The sequence below is a fragment of the Phacochoerus africanus genome, chromosome 1 (assembly GCF_016906955.1).
Source record: "Phacochoerus africanus isolate WHEZ1 chromosome 1, ROS_Pafr_v1, whole genome shotgun sequence".
NCBI lineage: Eukaryota > Metazoa > Chordata > Mammalia > Artiodactyla > Suidae > Phacochoerus > Phacochoerus africanus.
Window position 1 is genome coordinate 135,981,281 of NC_062544.1, and position 18,718 is coordinate 135,999,998.

The 18,718-nt window shown below is 37.6% G+C and overlaps 1 protein-coding gene across 2 annotated transcripts in view; it reads right to left on the reverse strand.

Moving 5' to 3' along the window:
• CNTN3 (contactin 3) overlaps positions 1–18,718 on the reverse strand; it is a 362,517-nt gene that overhangs the window by 63,245 nt on the left and 280,554 nt on the right. For both annotated transcript variants that reach the window (XM_047779257.1, XM_047779251.1), the window contains exons 12-13: positions 13,459–13,586; positions 10,299–10,474 (exon numbers count right to left, since the gene is read on the reverse strand). In XM_047779257.1, the coding sequence (XP_047635213.1) occupies positions 10,299–10,474; positions 13,459–13,586 (304 nt within the window). The remainder of the gene's footprint in view (positions 1–10,298; positions 10,475–13,458; positions 13,587–18,718) is intronic.

The following is an 18,718-nucleotide window of genomic DNA, read 5'->3' on the forward strand; positions in this document are numbered from 1 at the left end:
AACAAAAGTCCTAACTTCTAATGGAAGAAATGAGCAGAGGATACAAATCTTTATAGTATGGAGGAGGAACAAGAAATGGCCCAGTACACACTGTAACTTTGTGTGTAAGTGAAGGATTTCCTGCTGTGACGTAAGGAAAACACTGTCCAGGGGACACAAAAAATAGATGAGATGAAATTCTTATTTTACGCAAGTATGTTTCATTATTTTGTTTCTAACAAAAATAAAATAGGTCTTTTCTGGCTGATATTTGTCTTTAAGCAGTGTACGTTTTGCTTTCACAACTTTTGAAAGTCATTTTCTATTGCCAGATTTAAAATGATTTTTTGAACATTCTTCTATATAATTATCCAGGCAGGTGGGCTTTTGTGAATTTCTCTAGGTACATATTAGGTAATTGTTTTCTTCTTTTTTTTAAACAGAAGTAATCTTGCATTTCATAAGACAGTATTAAGCTCTCAATTTTCTTTCTTTTTTTTAGACCAACAGCTTTATTGAAAAGTCAGAACAGAGCCCCTCTCCCCTCACAGTCCTGGAGGTGTTGGCTTCAGGCTCTGAGCATCCAGGTGTCCTGTAGGCCAAGAGGGCCTAAGCTCCCAATTTTCTTGATTTGGAGTCAGTTGTAATTCTAAAACTTTCTTAAGCATTCAAATTACTAACAAGCCAAATGGAGAGATTCTCAAGCTTACTATTAAATTAGAAATGAGGAACTTGTGATAATGAGATATCACTTCTCAACCATCTGTTTAGAAAAATTTTTATTTGAAAAATCAAAGGAAGAGTTATTTTGTGGCACAGTGGGTTAAGGTACTGGTATTGTCACTGCAGTGGCTTGGGTCACTGCTGTGGTGTAGGTTCAAATCCTGGAACTTCCATATGCCATGGGTGCAGGAAAAAAAAAAAAAAGGAAAAAAATCATGTGTGGAAAAGAATTTGGAAAAACAGGCACCCTTCTGCTCTGATGATGGGGACGTAAAATGTTGTGGCTTTTCTGAAGAACACTTTAGAAACAACCCTATCATCCTATCACTTGGGCAAGGAGTAATCACAGTAACAACAACAGCTAGAGCTAACATGCGTTGTTCTAAGTATTTCACACATACCTCAGAATAAAATACTAGTATCATATCAGTTTTACAGATGAGGAAACCGAGGCAAAGAAATATCAAAAAGAGTTCACACAAAAAATGAAATGTTACAAAAGTTGGAATTCTGAGTTCAGAAGTTTTAATGATGCAACTCTATGTATAAGTTCATTTCCATCCAGCAATTACATACCTGGAACAAATATCTCCAGAAAACTCCCTGGAAATCATTGACAAGGGGTCATTACTCTTCTTTCAAAATACTTTTAACTATCATTAATAAGTCAACAGATAACAAATGTTGGAAAGGGTGTTGATAAAAGGGTACCCACCCTCCTTCAGTGTTGGTAGGAATGTAAATTGTACCTCAGAAAACTGAATGTAGGACTACCATATGACCCAGCAATTCCACTCCTGGGCATATATCCAGACAAAGCTTTCATTGAAAAAGATACATGCACCTGTATACTCACTGAAGCACTATTCACAATAGCCAAGACATGGAAACAACTTAAATGTCCATGGACAGACGAATGGATTCAGAAAATGTGGTATATATACACAATGGAGTACCATTCAACCATAAAAAGAATTAAATAATACCATTTGCAGCAACATGGATGGAACTAGAAACTCTCATACTAAGTGAAGAAAGTCAGAAAGAGAAAGACAAATACCATATGATATGACTTATATTTGGAATCTAATAATGGCACAAATGAACCTATCTACAGAAAAGAAACGAACTCTTGGACTTGGAGAACAGATTTGTGATTGTCAAGGGGGAGGGGGAGGGCATGGTATGGACTGGGAGTTTGGGGTTAGTAGATGCACACTATTGCATTTACAGTGGATAAGCAATGAGATCCTGCGGTATAGCACAGGCAACTATATCTAGTCACTTGGAATGGAACATGATGGAGGATAATGTGAGAAAAAGAATGTATACAATTTCTGTACAGCAGAAATGGACAGAACACTGTTAATCAATTATAATAGAAAAAAATGAAAATCTTAAAAGACAGAAAAAGAAAAAAAACCCTATCCTTTTCCTTACCTGGTTTCTTACATTAAGTACTCTCAGAATTGTCTAAAGATGAATCTGATTGTCAGTTATTTTAAAACTATGGAAAAAATCTAAGAAAAATTAAAAGCCTGAAAATATATTGTTGTTTTATTTCATTTAGGAGCGCTGATTTTTTTTAATGATTCTTTCCCTGGCTCTCTCTACATCCATTCATCCATCCTAAGAGAGTACTGTAGTTGTCTTTTATTTAGGCCTTGTGTACTTGTGCAAATAATCAATATATATTTTGTCTCTCTTTTGGGGACCATTTTCTCCCATTATACCTTTTTATTGGTTACTGTTGGATACATAAACTATTACTTTTTGTGAATTTATCTTGTATCCAAGTAGTTGACTGAACTCTGATTATTTTTAAAACAAATTGGAGTTGATACGATTTGATTTTGAATACCCCCTACTATCATTTTGTCATCAAATAATGGTAATTTTGTTTCCTTATTTTCTAAAATTAGACTTTTTGTTCTTCTTCATACCTTACTGAATTGGCCTAAATAGCTCCAAATGGTTATAAGGTAATGGTACTTGTATGTATTCTGTATTATTGATGACTTAAATAAATGTATTCCTGATATTCCCTTAAAAACTTTTTTTGAGACATGGAAGAAGTATTTTTCTGTTCCTACAATTGGTCATTAATTTTACTGAATGTCTTATAAAATGCCCATTGAGAACACAGTGGTCTGTTTTATAATATTTAATTGATATGAGGTAGGCATATTTCCCAGAACATCACCTAGTGCTTACAAAGGTTTATCCTTTTTTAAAAAATTATTTTATAGCTGCACCCAGTTCCTGTGCCACGGATTGAATCTGAGCCATAGCTGTGACCTATGCCACAGCTATTGCAATACTGAATCTTTTAACCCACTGCTCTGGGTGGGGGATTGAACCTGCACCTCCAAAGTGACCCAAGAAGCTGCAGTTGGATTCTAAACCCAATGTGCCACAGCAGGAATCCTGAAAGTTTATTCTTTTAGTATGATGTTCAGTCATTTTTTGCTAAAATTTTATTAGATTTTCATACTATATTCATGAAATTGAGTTGTATTTGCTAATTATTTATCTTGCCAGGTTTTGTTCTTAGGACTATGCTGACCTTACAAAATAAAAAGATTTTAAACTTCTTTTACATTGTCAAATAGTTTATATAACAATTTATCTATTTCCTAAAAACTTAAGAAAAAATGACCAGCAACATTCTAATCCTAGATTACCTTTCTTTGTGGGGGGAGGGGTAGTGATTTACAGTTTTTTGTGGTTATGGATCTACTTCGCCTTTCTTTTTTTTTTTTTTTTTTTTTTTTTTTTTGCCATTTCTTGGGCCGCTCCCATGGCATATGGAGGTTCCCAGGCTAGGGGTCGAATCAGAGCCGCATCTGCGACCTATACCACAGCTCATGGCAATGATGGATCCTTAGCCCACTGAGCAAAGCCAGGGATCGAACCTGTAACCTCATGGTTCCTAGTCAGATTCGTTAACCACTGAGCCACGACGGGAACTCCTACTTAGCTTCTATAATTGTTGTTAACTGTGATCATTTATATTACCCTCAGTTTTCTATTTAATTGGGTTTTTCATATATATGACTTGAACAAGGAATGCTCTATTTTTACTTCTTTATTACCTGGTATGTTACAAGCTCTTTCTCATTTCTAATTTTAGTTGTTTTAACCTTTATTCTTCATTAATATTTTCCAGAGCTTGTCTATTGCTTTTGGACATTCCTCCATCCATCCATTTCTCCTTCCTTCACTTTTCTATATAATTGTTTTATTTTTCCCCCTGAAATTTACAACTATGTGGAAGGATGAAAAGGAATACATATTTTCTATTTTTAGAGTGATTTTATCCATATCTGTTACTTCCATTATTACATATATATACATACACATACACACACACACACACACACACACACACATATACATGCACATATATGTATTTTAAATGTCCACACCTGCAGCATAAGGAAGTTTCTGGACCAGGTACTGAATTCGAGCCACAGCTGCGACCTACGCCACAGTTGCAGCAATGCTGGATCCTTTAACTCATTGCACTGGGCTGGGTATTGAAGGCACACCTCCACAGCAACCTGAGCCACTGCAGCTGTTTTCTTAACCCACTGCACCAAAGTTGGAACTATTGACTCTGTATTTTTTTTTTTTTGTCATCTTTTGAGGGCCGCACATGCGGCATATGGAGGTTCCCAGGCTAGGGGTCTAATCAGAGCTGTAGCTGCTGGCCTACACCACAGCCACAGCAACATAGGATCCAAGCCGCGTCTGCGACCTACAGGTCACAGCAACGCTGTATCCTTAATCCACTGAGTGAGGCCAGGGATCGAACCCACAACCTCATGGTTCCTAGTTGGATTTGTTAACCACTGCGCCACGACAGGAACTCCTGACTTGGTATTTTTTAATGGTACAGTAAATGGAGTATTATGCTTTATAATTATTATACCTTCATGGTAGAGCAAACTTTTTCTAAAATAAATTTACCTTTTTTACGCTTAAGGTTTGCCTTGAATTATTATTATATTTTTCAAATGAACACTTGTTATCCTCTTTCCTTTCACTGAATTTGACTGAAAAATACTTGTACATATTTTCATTACAGCCTTGGTTTGTATTGTAACTGCTGTTTTTAGAGGTTTTAGTTCAAGTAACATGTTACTTGGTCTGACTTCTGCGAGTCTTCTTATAAATTTAAATCTCACAGCGTTTCTATGAGGGGTATATTTGGACCATTCATCTTAATAAACATTGTGCTTGATAAACACAGGCCTGGTACACAAATCACGTTTTAAGTAGGAACTGAGCCTCTATATGCCTGGCTGAGCAAATAATGAGTTAGTGAAATAAACTCAACTTCAACTATTTTGTGCATTTCCCTTCTTCCAACAGGCATTTGAGAATCCATTTTTTTTTGTCTTTTGTCTTTTTAGGGCTGCACCTGCGGTATATGGAGGTTCCCGGGTAGGGGTCAAATCAAAGCTGTTGCTGCCAGAGTATACCAGAGCCACAGCAACACGGAATCAGAGCTGTGTCTGCAACCTACACCACAGCTCCCGGCGACGCTGGATCCTTAACCCACTGAGCAAGGCCAGGGATTGAACCTGCAACCTCATCGTTCCTAGTCAGATTCTTTTCCGTTATGCCACAATGGGAACTCCAGAATCCATGTTTTTTTTTTTTTTTTTTTTCATCTCCAAATAGCCTTGTAGGAATAGCTGTGCTTCAGGGATGTATGCTCAAGATGAATAATAATAATTCCTCTGGTCTAATCCCCAACTTTTATGAGCTCGTTATTGGATATATGCTCTTAATGATCCTTCCAAATTAGTTGATATTTTGAATTTGGACAAAATATAAAATCTATCAGACACTCTCAGTGGGAGATGGTTAAAAACGCAGTATATCAACACAGGTAGTGTTTGGAATGAGTGTTTTTACCTCAGATCTGTGTTTAAAGCGCACATAAAACCTTTTACAGAATTGTGTATTATAAAATAACTTACTTTCAAACGTTTAGGCCTCCTCCCCAAATAACTCTATGAAATAAATCAGGTCAAAGTGACCATATTGTATTATTCCACCCAAAGGATTTCTTTCAAAGATACTCTTTCCTACCACTGAGCACTGGGAAATACATCAAGTCTCAAGCTCACAAGGAGCTGCTGTAACCAGAGTGAGCATGTAGCCTGTGGGAAATAAATCACACAGAAGCCAGCCAGCTCAATGAATGCAGATTGGTTGCCACTGCTAAACCTCTTATAGCTTCCAGGGACTTTTATCCACACACATTCTAATTCATCACAGATCCAATTCCATAAAAGGCATGCAAAGCTGTGGAGCTTGGTTCTACACATTCTTCATTTCTAAAGTATCTGCCCCACATCAGGTTTATCAAAGCACATCCATTGAAACATCCTTACAAGTTGAAGGGAACTACTGGGATGTTTGGGTCAAAAGTTTCTATCTACAGTGATACTCCATAATATAATAGGTCTAAGTCCAAAAGTTAGTTTATCCAGGCACGTCAAATTATTCTAGAATGTTCTTAAATCTTATTTATATTGTCAGGTCCTTAAATTTTTAGGTGTAAATAATATTCTTTCATGTCTCCTGAATTGGGGGCTATTATCTCCTTTTTCCTGTCAGTGGAAGCTTGGATATTTTAAAAGTAGAGAAAGAAAGCTGTTGTACAGGGCACTGTGTGAATGATGCAAGCAGTCTTTTCTCTCTCTCTCTTTTTGGGTGAAATACATGGAGTGGAATTCTATTTGATTAAAAATTGCTATGACAAAATACTGCTGCATACATATTGTTAGTACTGTCCCTCCCCATTACTGTGCATTTATGAAATAAAAATGTGTACAGGAAACTACATGCATTGTTACCAAAACACGCACAACTACAGACGAAGCTGTCTAGATACAGGTCAAAAGGAGAAAGAACAATGTTTCTGAAAAGGGGGACCAATGTGTGCAAAATCTCCTGACAGGAAGGAACACAGCAAACACTAAAAGCTAATGCAAAAAGAAAACAGAAAATGGGGAACAAAAAGTTAAGTTACTCATGTGGTAAGCAGCAGAATCTAGATTTCAAGTGCGTCTGCTTCTCTAGTTACACCTCACCAAGATTTGCTTGGCAAATAGTGGGGATAAGTGAAAGCCCTTTACTGCTGCCTTATTTATCCAACTTTGACTTGTCTCATGGAATAAAGCCTGGAGTTGACCCATATTTTTCCTTGGTGATGTGTCAATTTGCTTCAGTCAGTTCGTCTAACAAGCTTTTCTGAATGTTCTAATTCTGACTGTGCAGAAACCTACCACTGCTGTTGAGACAGGAGGGAAAGGGGCAGGACACAACCGCTGGATAAATAAAGGGGCACAGCCATTAGGAATTGGCTGAGACCAAGGTGGCATTAAGAACAGTCTGGTCATTGAACTTTAGCTCATTATACCTTCATTATAATATTAAAAATCACTCCCACTTATGCCATGAGAGTTCCAAGGTAGACTACGAAAGTCCCATAAGTGGGCAAATGGCTCATTTCCTGGAAATCTCCATCTTTTCCTGGAATAGTAAGAAGATTTCTCCCATTCCTTAGCATAGAACGTTATTCAGTCCATCAAAACCTACAGCCTCCGCTCTGGGGCCTCTCACACTTTCTGAGCAGGTTGTATTCTGCCTATGAATCGCATATCTCTCCATAAACTTGCTTTCACTTTATTTTGGCTGCTCTTGAATTCTTTCCTGCAAGAAGCCAAGGAACCTCACTTGGTGGTCTGTCCCCAGGACTCCGGTGGGTCCCAGAAGTGACAATTTCTCCTCCTGCAACACTGTCATCACACTCCTTTGGCAGAGTGTGCAAAGCTGTACAATTGATCAGATCTAAATTGCTGGAGCTTTTTGAGTTTTGGATTTCCCCCCAAAGGTGGGTGTTATTTTACAACAAATGAATGAATACTGAATACTGAGAGAGTAGTTTCAATGACCAGTGGCTGAAACAATTGAAAGCTGTTAAGTCAGATTTTTCATTTTCTAAACTACCCCTTCCAGTTTTAAAATGTAGCTCTTAAGCTATCCAGCTTTCTAGGAAACTTTCCCCCTTACCAGCTCCTCCCTAACATTTTGCTGCTGTTGAAAACAGGAGCTGTATCTCTGAATGCAGGGGGATAAAAGGCAAGTGGACTTTGCAGGTATTAATGTGAACTCTGCAATGAATATACAATCAGAGGATAAGAGCTATCATATGATTCCCTTCTCATACAACAGAAAACCAATTTGCTTAATTGCCTGTGCTTAAGGGTAATGTCATCTTGCAGGGCTTACTATTTTATAGTGATGGGAGAATATTAAGTTAGTAATGTCATAAGTTAATAAAAAAATTCATAGGCCACGAATAAGCATGTTAGAAAAAGAACAGAAATGGCAAGTGATAGGGTTAATTCATGAAATTTCCTGTTTTAGATACCTGACTCCTGAGGAGAGATGACTGACAACAACTTATGGAGAACCTATTAGTAGCATAGGAGCAGTTAAGTTACCTTATAATTTCAAATATTCTTAATTCTAAGATCCCCTTAGAGAAAGGAGCCATCTAGCTCAGTCTTATTGAATGTTTCTTTGAGAATATTTGAAGTATATTAAAATCAAACTAGGTTTTTTTTAGTCTTCCAACATATATTTCTTTAGCATTAGCTCAGACAGAGGGCATATCTTGGTCTTTTTTTTTTTTTTTTTTGGAGGGCCCTACCTGTGGTATATGGAGGTTCCCAGGCTAGGGGTCTAATCAGAGCTGTAGCTGCCAGCCTACACCAGAGCCATAGCAAAACAGGATCCAAGCAGTGTCTGCGACCTACACCACAGCTCACAGCAAAGCCGGATACTTAACCCACTGAGCGAGGCGAGGGATCGAACTCACATCCTCCTGAATGCTAGTCTGGTCCACTAGTGCTGAGCCAAGACAGGAACTCCTCATTTTGGATAAAATATTATCAGTGGTTTACAATCCAGGAGATAGATCACAAAAACTGTTATCTACATTGTACAGCAAAGGTACTTATGATTCAAATAAAATTCTTTATGAATTAAAGTTAGGACAAGGTTAGAGTAGAAGCATTTTCCAAACTGGACAAAGATTATTTTTGGTTTGCTTTTTGTTTTTTTCTGCTTTTTAGGGCTGCACCCGCAGCATATGGAGGTTCCCAGGCTAGGGGTCGAACTGGAGCTCCAGCTGCCAACCTGTGCCGCAGCTACAGCCACAGCAAATCCAAGCTGTGTCTGCGACCTACACCACTGCTCATGGAAACGCTTGATCTTTAACCCACTGAGTAGGGCCAGGGATCAAACCTGTGCCCTCATGGACACTAGTTGAGTTCATTACTGCTGAGCCATTACAGGAACTCCTGGACAAGGAGTCCTTATGAAGATAACATTCTAGCCTTTTCTATTTTCCCTTGACTCTTCTCCAAGAAAGGGAAATTATAAATCCTGAGTACGGAGTAAAGATTTGGCAGAAAATACTGGCATATGTCTTTTCCTGTCATACTAGAAGAAATTAGTGACTTTAAAAAGAGCACTTACAGTAATAATGAAAAAAATTGTTAATGGCTTGTAGCAATTGGTGAAGTACTTGAGAGCCTTGAATCAGTCAGAAAAATTTGGAAAACTAGAGCTTACAAAACTGAATAAGCCAGATGATAAAAAATAGCAGTGGCACTGAAACTGTACTTAATTGTGGCTAGCTATCTAACCATCTCCATGTTTTTTTTTTTTTTTAATGTATCAAATGAATGGAGCTGATCTGACCATCATGTTACTTTGTCTGAAAATCTAGACACTACTATGACGCATGGCTGATATCTTAGCCTAAATGAACGGAGCTAAACCTGTGTCAATGCAAAGAGGCCTGCTAGGGAAACTGGCCTTGTGATTCTGGATTCACAGACACGTGGCCAGTTGTGGGGCCTATCAGTCTGTGTGGTTCATGACATTGAGTCACTTCTTAACAGTTCTGCTCAAGGTTCCCATTTTTCCTTGAAATCTGCAGTTCTTCCTCATGTAGCACGATCATGAAGAATTTGTGTTTTGGGGACTTACAGATCTAAGTTTGATCTAGGTTCCATCACTAATAGTGACCTTGGGCAAGTTAATAACTTTAGAAATCCTTAGTTTATGCACTTGTACAATTATAATTCACACCACTAACATGCAGTGCCAATGCAAGGATTAACTGGGATGAAGCGCCTGGCCTGACACATGAGAGGCACTTACCAAATGGGACTTTTCATGATATATCATGTGGCAAATAAACATGAGAAAGTAACAACACTTACCTTTCTATGGAATACTAATGATAAAAGTATTGTGCAAAATAATGTTTAATATAAACACAACAAACATCACCATTAATGAAAATTATAACTTAAAGGTTGAAGTAAATGTGCTCACTTTCTGGTAATTATAATTATAAAATTAGATCACTCTAGAAGTGAAAACCCTAATTCACTCATAGAACAAACATTACTAGAGCATCACATATGTGCCAGAGGTTTCTTTAGGGACAATATGTCGGAGACACGTGTAAAAAGCACGAGAAAAGTGTCACAACTTACCCCACCGACTTTCTCAAAGTGAGATCCATCTTTCTTAAAATCTGTGAGGGCCCCATTGAAATACCAGGTAAATGTGATGTCTAATAGCGGGTCGTGTTGCACCTGGCAAGGCAAAATGATGCTTTCACCCACGGAGACATCCATGTTGGATGGTGCCAAAATTATTCTTGTTGGCTCTATGGGGGAAATAATAAAGTCTTAAGTGAAACTTCAGCATCTTTTATTTTGATGAAAGTAATTTTCATAGGCAGCTTAGTAGTCTAACTTATAGTGTGCATATTTGTATAGACACATGTGTATGTATATATACCTCTATATAATTAGAGGTCTTCAAGATTAAAACAGACATTTTGATGCGGATCCAGAACATATTTCATTGGATCCACTGATTCTTGTTAAAATAATTAGAATATCTAAATTTATCAGGTATAGAAATTTAAAAATTGAAGTAACCAGTAAACAAGAGTTATACTACTACTACAAAATAAATTTCATTTCCATTTTATTGCTTCATGAAATATAGGGGTAGAAATAGAAACAGAAAACAAAGTATTTTCAATGACTGGAAAATGCATTACCACCAAAATTTACTTAGACTCGAAATTCAGAAAGACTACAAAAAGATGTTTAGACTAGGTAAAATACTAAGTTAAAACGTTAATTAATTACTGTTTCTTTCCCAAATGCAAATGTCCACATGTGCACTGCTTTCTGGTGTCACCACAGCCCTTCCATCTGCTGTGAATTAAATGTCTTGACTCCACTCTTCAATTGCTCCTCTCCATTTCTTTGCTTCATGTTGCAGCAAAAGTCTTCAAAAGAGTCATTTAGTATATCATCTACAATTTCTCTGCAATATTCCCTCTTTTACCCATTCTAGGCAGGCTTTAGTAAACCTCAATCCATTTGCTTTCATCAAGGTCCTCAGAAATCACTCCACTGCAAAATCCAGTGGTACTTGTTTCAATCTCACTTTACTTAATTGATCTTTTGCCGTGTCTGCTACAGTAGATCACTGCCTTCTCCTTGGTACACTATCTTTGCTTGGTCTCTGGGACACTACGCTATCTTAGTTTTCTCCTATTGTGCTTGTCATTCCTTTTCTGTCCCCTTTTAGAGTTCCTCATCTTTTTGTAAATCTCTCAACAGAGGATTATCTCAAGCTCAGTCCTTGGCTTTTCTTACTCTCTGTCTTCATGCACTTAGTGATTTTATGGAGTCTCTTCAAATACCTAACGACACACTAACAACTCCAGAGTGCATTTCTCCATCCTCCATATTTTTCCCTAAATTCAGACTCATTCATCCAAATGCCTGCTTGGCATCTCCACTTAGGTGTTATGACAGACTGTTTATTACTCCTTTCAGAGCACATAGTAGGATTCGATGGTGAATGCTTCTGATTTCGGGCATAGCCAAATGCTTTGCTTTGGCAAATGAAATGTAAGTAGTTATGTGTGGCACTGACAGGGAGAAGCTTGGAAGAACTAATGGGCAATGTGACTTGTCTTTTTTCTTCTTCCATGATGATGGGAAATGTAACAGATTGTGGAGGCACTGGGATACTTTTTTTTTTCCTGAATAAAGACAGCAGAGCTGAGCTACTACCATAGACTTTCGGCATGAACAAAAAGTAAGTCTTTGCTATGTTAATGCACAGAGATCTTGATTTTATTTGCCATAGCAGAATACTGTGGTCTGATTTACAGATAGAATCTAATAAACATCTCAGACTCAACACATGCAAACTAAGGTCCTGATCCTCCTCCCCAAACCTGGGCAAACTCAGCCTTTCCACTTACGTTGTTCTGACTGTTATTCTTCTTGTAGTTCACCAAACACCCTGCAGGCATCCTTCTCTTTTTTCTCTCAGACCCCATGTCCAATTTGTCAACAATGCCTAGTGATTTCACATGCAGAACACATGCGGAATTGGATCCCCTCCCATTACCTCCTCTGTTGCAACCCTTATCTGGGTCATATCACTCCGTCTAGATTACAGTGGTCTTCTGAGACTGCATCTACTTCTACCATTAACTCCTCAGAGTCTTTTCTCAACATAGCAGGTAGAGCAGTCTTTTAAACATATCTTTCCCATCATTTCATTCCTCTGCTTAATAATCTGTACCAGTCTCTCCTTTTCACTCCAAGTAAAAGCTGAAGTCCTAACAAAGTCTATGAAACTTTCACACAGTTGTCCCCATGGAATCCACTGAACTCTTTCTCCAAGAAATCTTCACTCACATCTCTCCTTTTCAGTGAGGCCTACACTGAATCATTCAGTTTCATGTTCTAACTTACGTCTCCCATTCCTCTGTTTTCTAATTGGTTTCTATTTTTTTCCCTTCTAAGAATTTCCTTGCTTTTTATTTGTACTCCTTTTTTCTTTCTACATGTGGTAGAATGTAAGCTTCATGAGGGCAGCATTTCTGTTAGTTTATTTACTGAGCAACCCAAGTACCTGGCACATGGTAAGTACCGAATGTTGTTGCATGATTAAATGAACAAAATATATCCAGAACACTAAATAACCTGTGTTGATAGGAAGGATTATGGACTGAAACATCTCCAGAGAATATCAAAAATACTGAAAAAGGAAAAAGTCTACCCAAAAGATTTGACATGATAAAATAGCATAAAATAATTTTTTTCTTTTTATGGCTGTACCTGCAGCATATGGAAGTTCCCTGTTTAGGGATTAAATTAGAGCTGCAGCTGAGGCCTATGCCATGGTCACAACAGTGCAAGATCCGAGCTGCAACTGTGACCTATGCCACAGCTTGGGGCAATGTTGGATCCTTAACCCACTGAGTGAGGCCAGGGATGGAACCTGCATCATCATGGATACTAGTTAGGTTCTTAACTCTCTAAACTACAATGGGAACTCTTATAAAAGTTAGTAGCACATGCTTTTTGTAATTCTACTGCTCATTATGCCAGCATAGTAACTAGTGTGTGCCCTAGTGGGCATGGTGATATACAAAGAAATATTAAGAACTGTTCTCTTGACTTTGACCTGTTAAAGTTAACACAAGTACAAACACAACATCTACCTGAATACTGCACTGCATACTGTGAGAAGCATTTTTTTCCCTTTTATCGTAATAAAATACCAAATATTGTACTCCTACATAAAGTTATCTTTAAGAAAGGCACCTACCTGTAACAACCAAGTGTGTTGAGCCATTGGCTTTCCCAAACTGGTTTTCTGCTATGCAGGTATAAATCCCAACATCAGCTTTAGTCACATTGGCAATTTTGAGTCCTCCATCTTTTAAAAAAGAAATTCTACAGCAAATACAAATTAGAGAAATATTTTTTTTCAAAATAAATAGAATTTTTAAAATAGAAGTATTTCCTTAAGCTACTATTTTTAAGGCAAGATAAACCAGTCCTTAGCCTTCTTGGGTATAAAGAAAATTAAAAGAAAACGTACTCACACAGGCACACAGCTGACTAAAAAAGTTGCTTTGCCAATTCAAATGTTCCTTGATATTTTTATACAGTTTTACTTAACAGCAAGAATTAACATTACATCTGATTTGGGGGACACCTTTATCAAATAAGTGTGAAATGTTTTCCAAAAATATATGATGAATTAGATACTCATGGGTTAGCCTTATCAATTTGGAGAAAACAAAATATAGACATGACACCATTTCCCCTAAATCTGAAACAGTATGTGAGAAATAAGAAATTCCCTGGCCTTCATTCTAAATTTGGGAGAGTCACATTTCACCCAGTATAAATCCAAACTCTGCAAAAGAACATTTGCATGGTCACCCACGAACTACTGTAAAAATCTGGGCAGTAAATGAATATCACATTAGAGTTTCTGAGCATATGTTTAAAGTCCTTGGGGATAGTGGAAAACAAACCTGACTAGTAACCAGGAGAACCGCAGATTAGATCCCTGACCTCCCTCAATGGGTTAAGGATCCAGCGTTACTGTGAGCTGTGGTGTAGGTCACAGACTCAGCTTGAATCTGGCTTGCTGTGGCTGTAGCATAGGCCAGAGGCTACAGCTCTGATTCAACCCCTGGCCTGGGAACATACATATGCTGTGGGTGTGGCCCTAAAAAAATAAATTAATTAATTAATGACAAAAATTAAGCACTTGGAATTTTGCATTTAACTAATTAACTACAGAAATATAAATGAGTATCTTACATGTGCCAGATGCTATGAGAATCTCTGAGATTACATTGTGATCAAGATAGAAAGTCCTTACATTCGTGGAGAGTATAATCTAGTGAGTGGCACAGATAGTAAATTCTTAAATAAGTAAATGGGGTAAGTTCCAATATTTGAGAAGTAATCAGAAACAATCAGGGTGATAAAATAAAAGCAATGGCTATAGGGGATGTTTCCATGAGAGGTACTTCAGAAAATCCTCTTAGAAAAAGGTATGTTTGAAACTGAAAAAGAGGAATGAGAAAGAGCTGACCTGTCATTAGTCTGATCCATGAATCTTTATTGCCCATTTTGTCTACCCAGAATTATTTTGCTTTTCTTTGAATCTCTACAATCTTTACTATCCATACCATGCCTTTAATGCTTAGAATGCTTTTTATCTTCTGTGATTCATATCTTTGATATGTGAGTTGGTATCTATCTAAACAGACAGTCAACTTTTGTTCTTTGTTTTGTTTTGAATGGCTGTACCTGAGGCACATGGAAGTTCTGGGGCCAGATACTGAATCCAAGCCACAGCAATGACCTACACCACAGCTATGCTAATCCCTGATCTTTTAACCCGCTGCACTGGGCTCTGGATTGAACTCGTATCTCCACAGTGACCTGAGCCCCTGCAGTCAGATTCTTAACCCACTGCACCAGAGCATAAACTCCAATGGTAAACTTCTTAAAAGGATCGCAACTCCAGCCTCAGCATGGGCATGGTATGCATAAACATGGTCAATAAATGCCTCTAACCTTGGGGTGATATAGTAGGGAGAAAGATGCTCAGGGTGTTAAGACTAGTGTTGCAGGATCTCAACTCAGTTTCTCAATTTTATTCTATTTGTTGTAAAACTTTAGGTATGTGTCAAAAATGTGATTTACTAGTACAAGTTTATGTATCACAAAATACACAAGATACAGATTTTAAGTTGCAGGTATATACGTGTGGGTGTGTATTTTCCCTAGCTTGTGATTCACTTTCACTTGGCTTATTTCTCTTGAGTGAGAAAGTTGCAGTGGAACTAGAGCTATCAAACAGGGTCCTGTCCATGATCCTGGGTAGAGCCATCTATGAAGGTTAATTGCTCATGTGATTTTTTTTTTTTAACATATCAAGCTATATTTAAAACACAGTGGTTTGAGAATAATAGCTGAGACAGCTAATTAGGGAACACATAGCACTGTATTTCAATTTGAACAATGACACTGAAGGATTAAAAATTCCAAGAACTTTCCTAGGAAGCTGTAAAAAAAGGTGCTATGTCTGATTTCCCTTGTGGACTCCTGACCACGCTGTTGGGTGTGAATGCAATCTGATCAGGTTTTGCAATGATATAATTTAAAAAAATCTCTTTATATCTTATTAGAGAACAGAGTTGCTTTTTGTCATTGTTGTTGTTGTTTTTAGCATATTGTGAACAGCCAAAAAAGGAAAGCTTGCAGGGAGGTACACATGAATGAAAACTTAGGATTCAAAGACTCTTCCATTGAGTTCCCGTCTTGGCGCAGCAGAAACAAATCCGACTAGGAACCATGAGGCTGTGGGTTCGATCCATGGCCTCACTCAGTGGGTTAAGGATCCGGGGTCATCACAGACGTGGCTCAGATCTGGCATTGCTGTGGCTCTGGCATAGGCCAGCAGCAACAGCTCTGATTAGACCTCCAGCCTGGGGACCTCCATATACCGTGGTTACGGCCCTAAAAAAAGAAAAGTAAAAACACAAAACAAAACAAACAAACAAAGACTTTTTCAAGAAATGGGAGTAAGCTTAAAGAAACAGAAAAATGATCCTAATCTTGCTTTTCTCCCTCCAGTCCCACCTTACCCTTGCTTAGACCTCCTTCCTTAGTCTCATACTCCCAATAGGACAAAGAACACATCCTAAGTCTTAGCCATATTCTCCCATTAGGACCTCACCTCACTAACTAGATAAGGGTGAGGGCCTTTACAAAATCTATTCTCCTATGTCTGATGGATGTCTACTCCACTTGTAGATTTTGGTCAACTCCCCAAACCCATAGGTTGGATTACATCTTCCTTTACTGCATATAAGTCATCTGTGCTTTTGTCCTAGAATTTGGCAAATGGCCTATTATATACCAGTGAGCTTATGTAAATAATATTTTTCAAGTAGTATTTCTCAATATTGAGTAATATTTTTCTCAAGAACACAGCAGTTGACCCATAGCATTGCTCAGTAAATTTTACCTGCCACTGCTTTAAAAAGGAAGTGTAGATTTGCTGGGGATTTTCATATGTAAAGAAAGTAAGCCGATATCATAAAGATGGTATCAGAAGATCTTGAAGACATTGAAATGGTGAGGCAAGCTTATCTGTTCTGAATGAGGGTGGAAATAGAAGTGAAGCTCCAGGAGGCTGCATGATCAACCAGGTCTGAGATTAGAAAGCAATAAAACAAAGAAAAGATGTCTCTGGTTGACTGAACAAGTATTCAACTTAAGCTTAGAGCTTCTGATTTGGGTGCCACAGAAGAGATAGGCAATTTCAGATATCTCCCCAAGCTATGGATGAGTGTTAACATCCAACCTTTCACTACAAATACAGAACTATTAGGAATGATGGAAGAACTAGAAATCCTTTAGTGCATGAGGTTTAATATCTCTAAATGAGCATGCCTAGCCTCATGACTACGATGAGATAAAGAACAGTTTAGAAGACAAGGCTAACACCTCAGGAATTGCACAAAGACTCCAAAACAAATATATTGACTCTCAAAGAATGTAAACTCTGTACATTGTAAAATTTTGAGCTAATTGGATATTTTCTTCCTAAATTGGTTCTTCCAGGAAGTTCTAAGAGGCCCACAGGGCATTTCACATAACATAAAAATAAACAATATTCAGTAAATGGATGGAGTAATTGTTTCTCAACAGAAAACCTTCAATAACCCATGCTTCCCCACAGAGATCCGAAGTGAAAATTTTATACCACTTCACTCTAAATGAAATTGCTTTCTGTGCTTTCTGGGAGCACGCGTTTCTGCAAATGCGTAGAGCTGAAAATGCAGATAACAATGAGTGACTCTAGTCTTGGTGTAAAAAAATTAGATGAAGATTTATGACATTAACTCAGAAATGTGGAGCTCCAGTTCACACTGGGAAATGTGCAATTTTAATCATCATGGCATTTTAACTCCTGGATAAGTTTTATAATATACCTCTGTATGTACCCTATATGTATGTTGGTTTCCTTTTGAAGTAAAAGAGGTTAATTATTTCACTTAACTTGGTTCAGTCTATGGTTAGTTTGGGATAAGTAAACTTAATTGCTCTAAGCTGCTCTAATGGTCCATGCTATTATTTAGTGATGGCATTGAATTTACAACTGTTAAGAAACCCTGTTTGCTCCGAAAGTAGACTGCTGTCTAGGCAACAATGACCAGTAAGGTATGATGACATTTAAGCATCCATAACAACACACTATGTTTTAGAATGAGAAAGGTGTGGAGTATTATGCATGCAAGGTAAGGTTTCTGAAAACATTGTTTTTCCCCTGCCTATGTTCTGAATATTACGGTAATTTATTCAACTTGAATTTTAGCAATCGCACGGCAACTCTACATTTTCTCAGGAAGCTCATCTCAGTGGAGATGAGATCACATGAGATTGTAATGATTAAACTGCTCTATAGAAAATAACAAGGCTATTTTGGACTTCACTTTCTGAGAACATATTGGAAGAGATGGATGCTTACAATTAGCTAAAAGGGAAAAGTACTCACAATGCATATATTACAGGATAAATAATGACAGTTAAGAAAAGCAAATATAAATTGATGAAAATGCATGAGAAAATAAATGTCAGAGACAAAGAGCATATAATGTATGTTTTCATTTACAGCCAATCTCACTCCCATACGCTTGGTGAAATAACTTCTCCCCCTTGAGTTCAACGATAACCTACAAATGGTATTTTGGAAAATAATATTAGAATTTTCATTCTTTTAGCTATACCATTTTGAGCTTTCATCTTATAAATTGAACAGTGTTAGCTTAGTGATTTATTGGTTAGAAAATCTCCAAGGAAAAGAGAGGCAGAGTAGAGAAGATTTAACAGTTAATTATCCTATCTTTGAGTAAGCACCAGCCTAACAATTCATGCCTCTGTTGTTTTGTTGGACATATATGTTACATGGAGCCAGCACCTGAGGTCCTAGAGAAACAGGGTGTGGCTCCACTCAATAGCCAAGACAATATTTCCTCATAGTCACAAGAAGA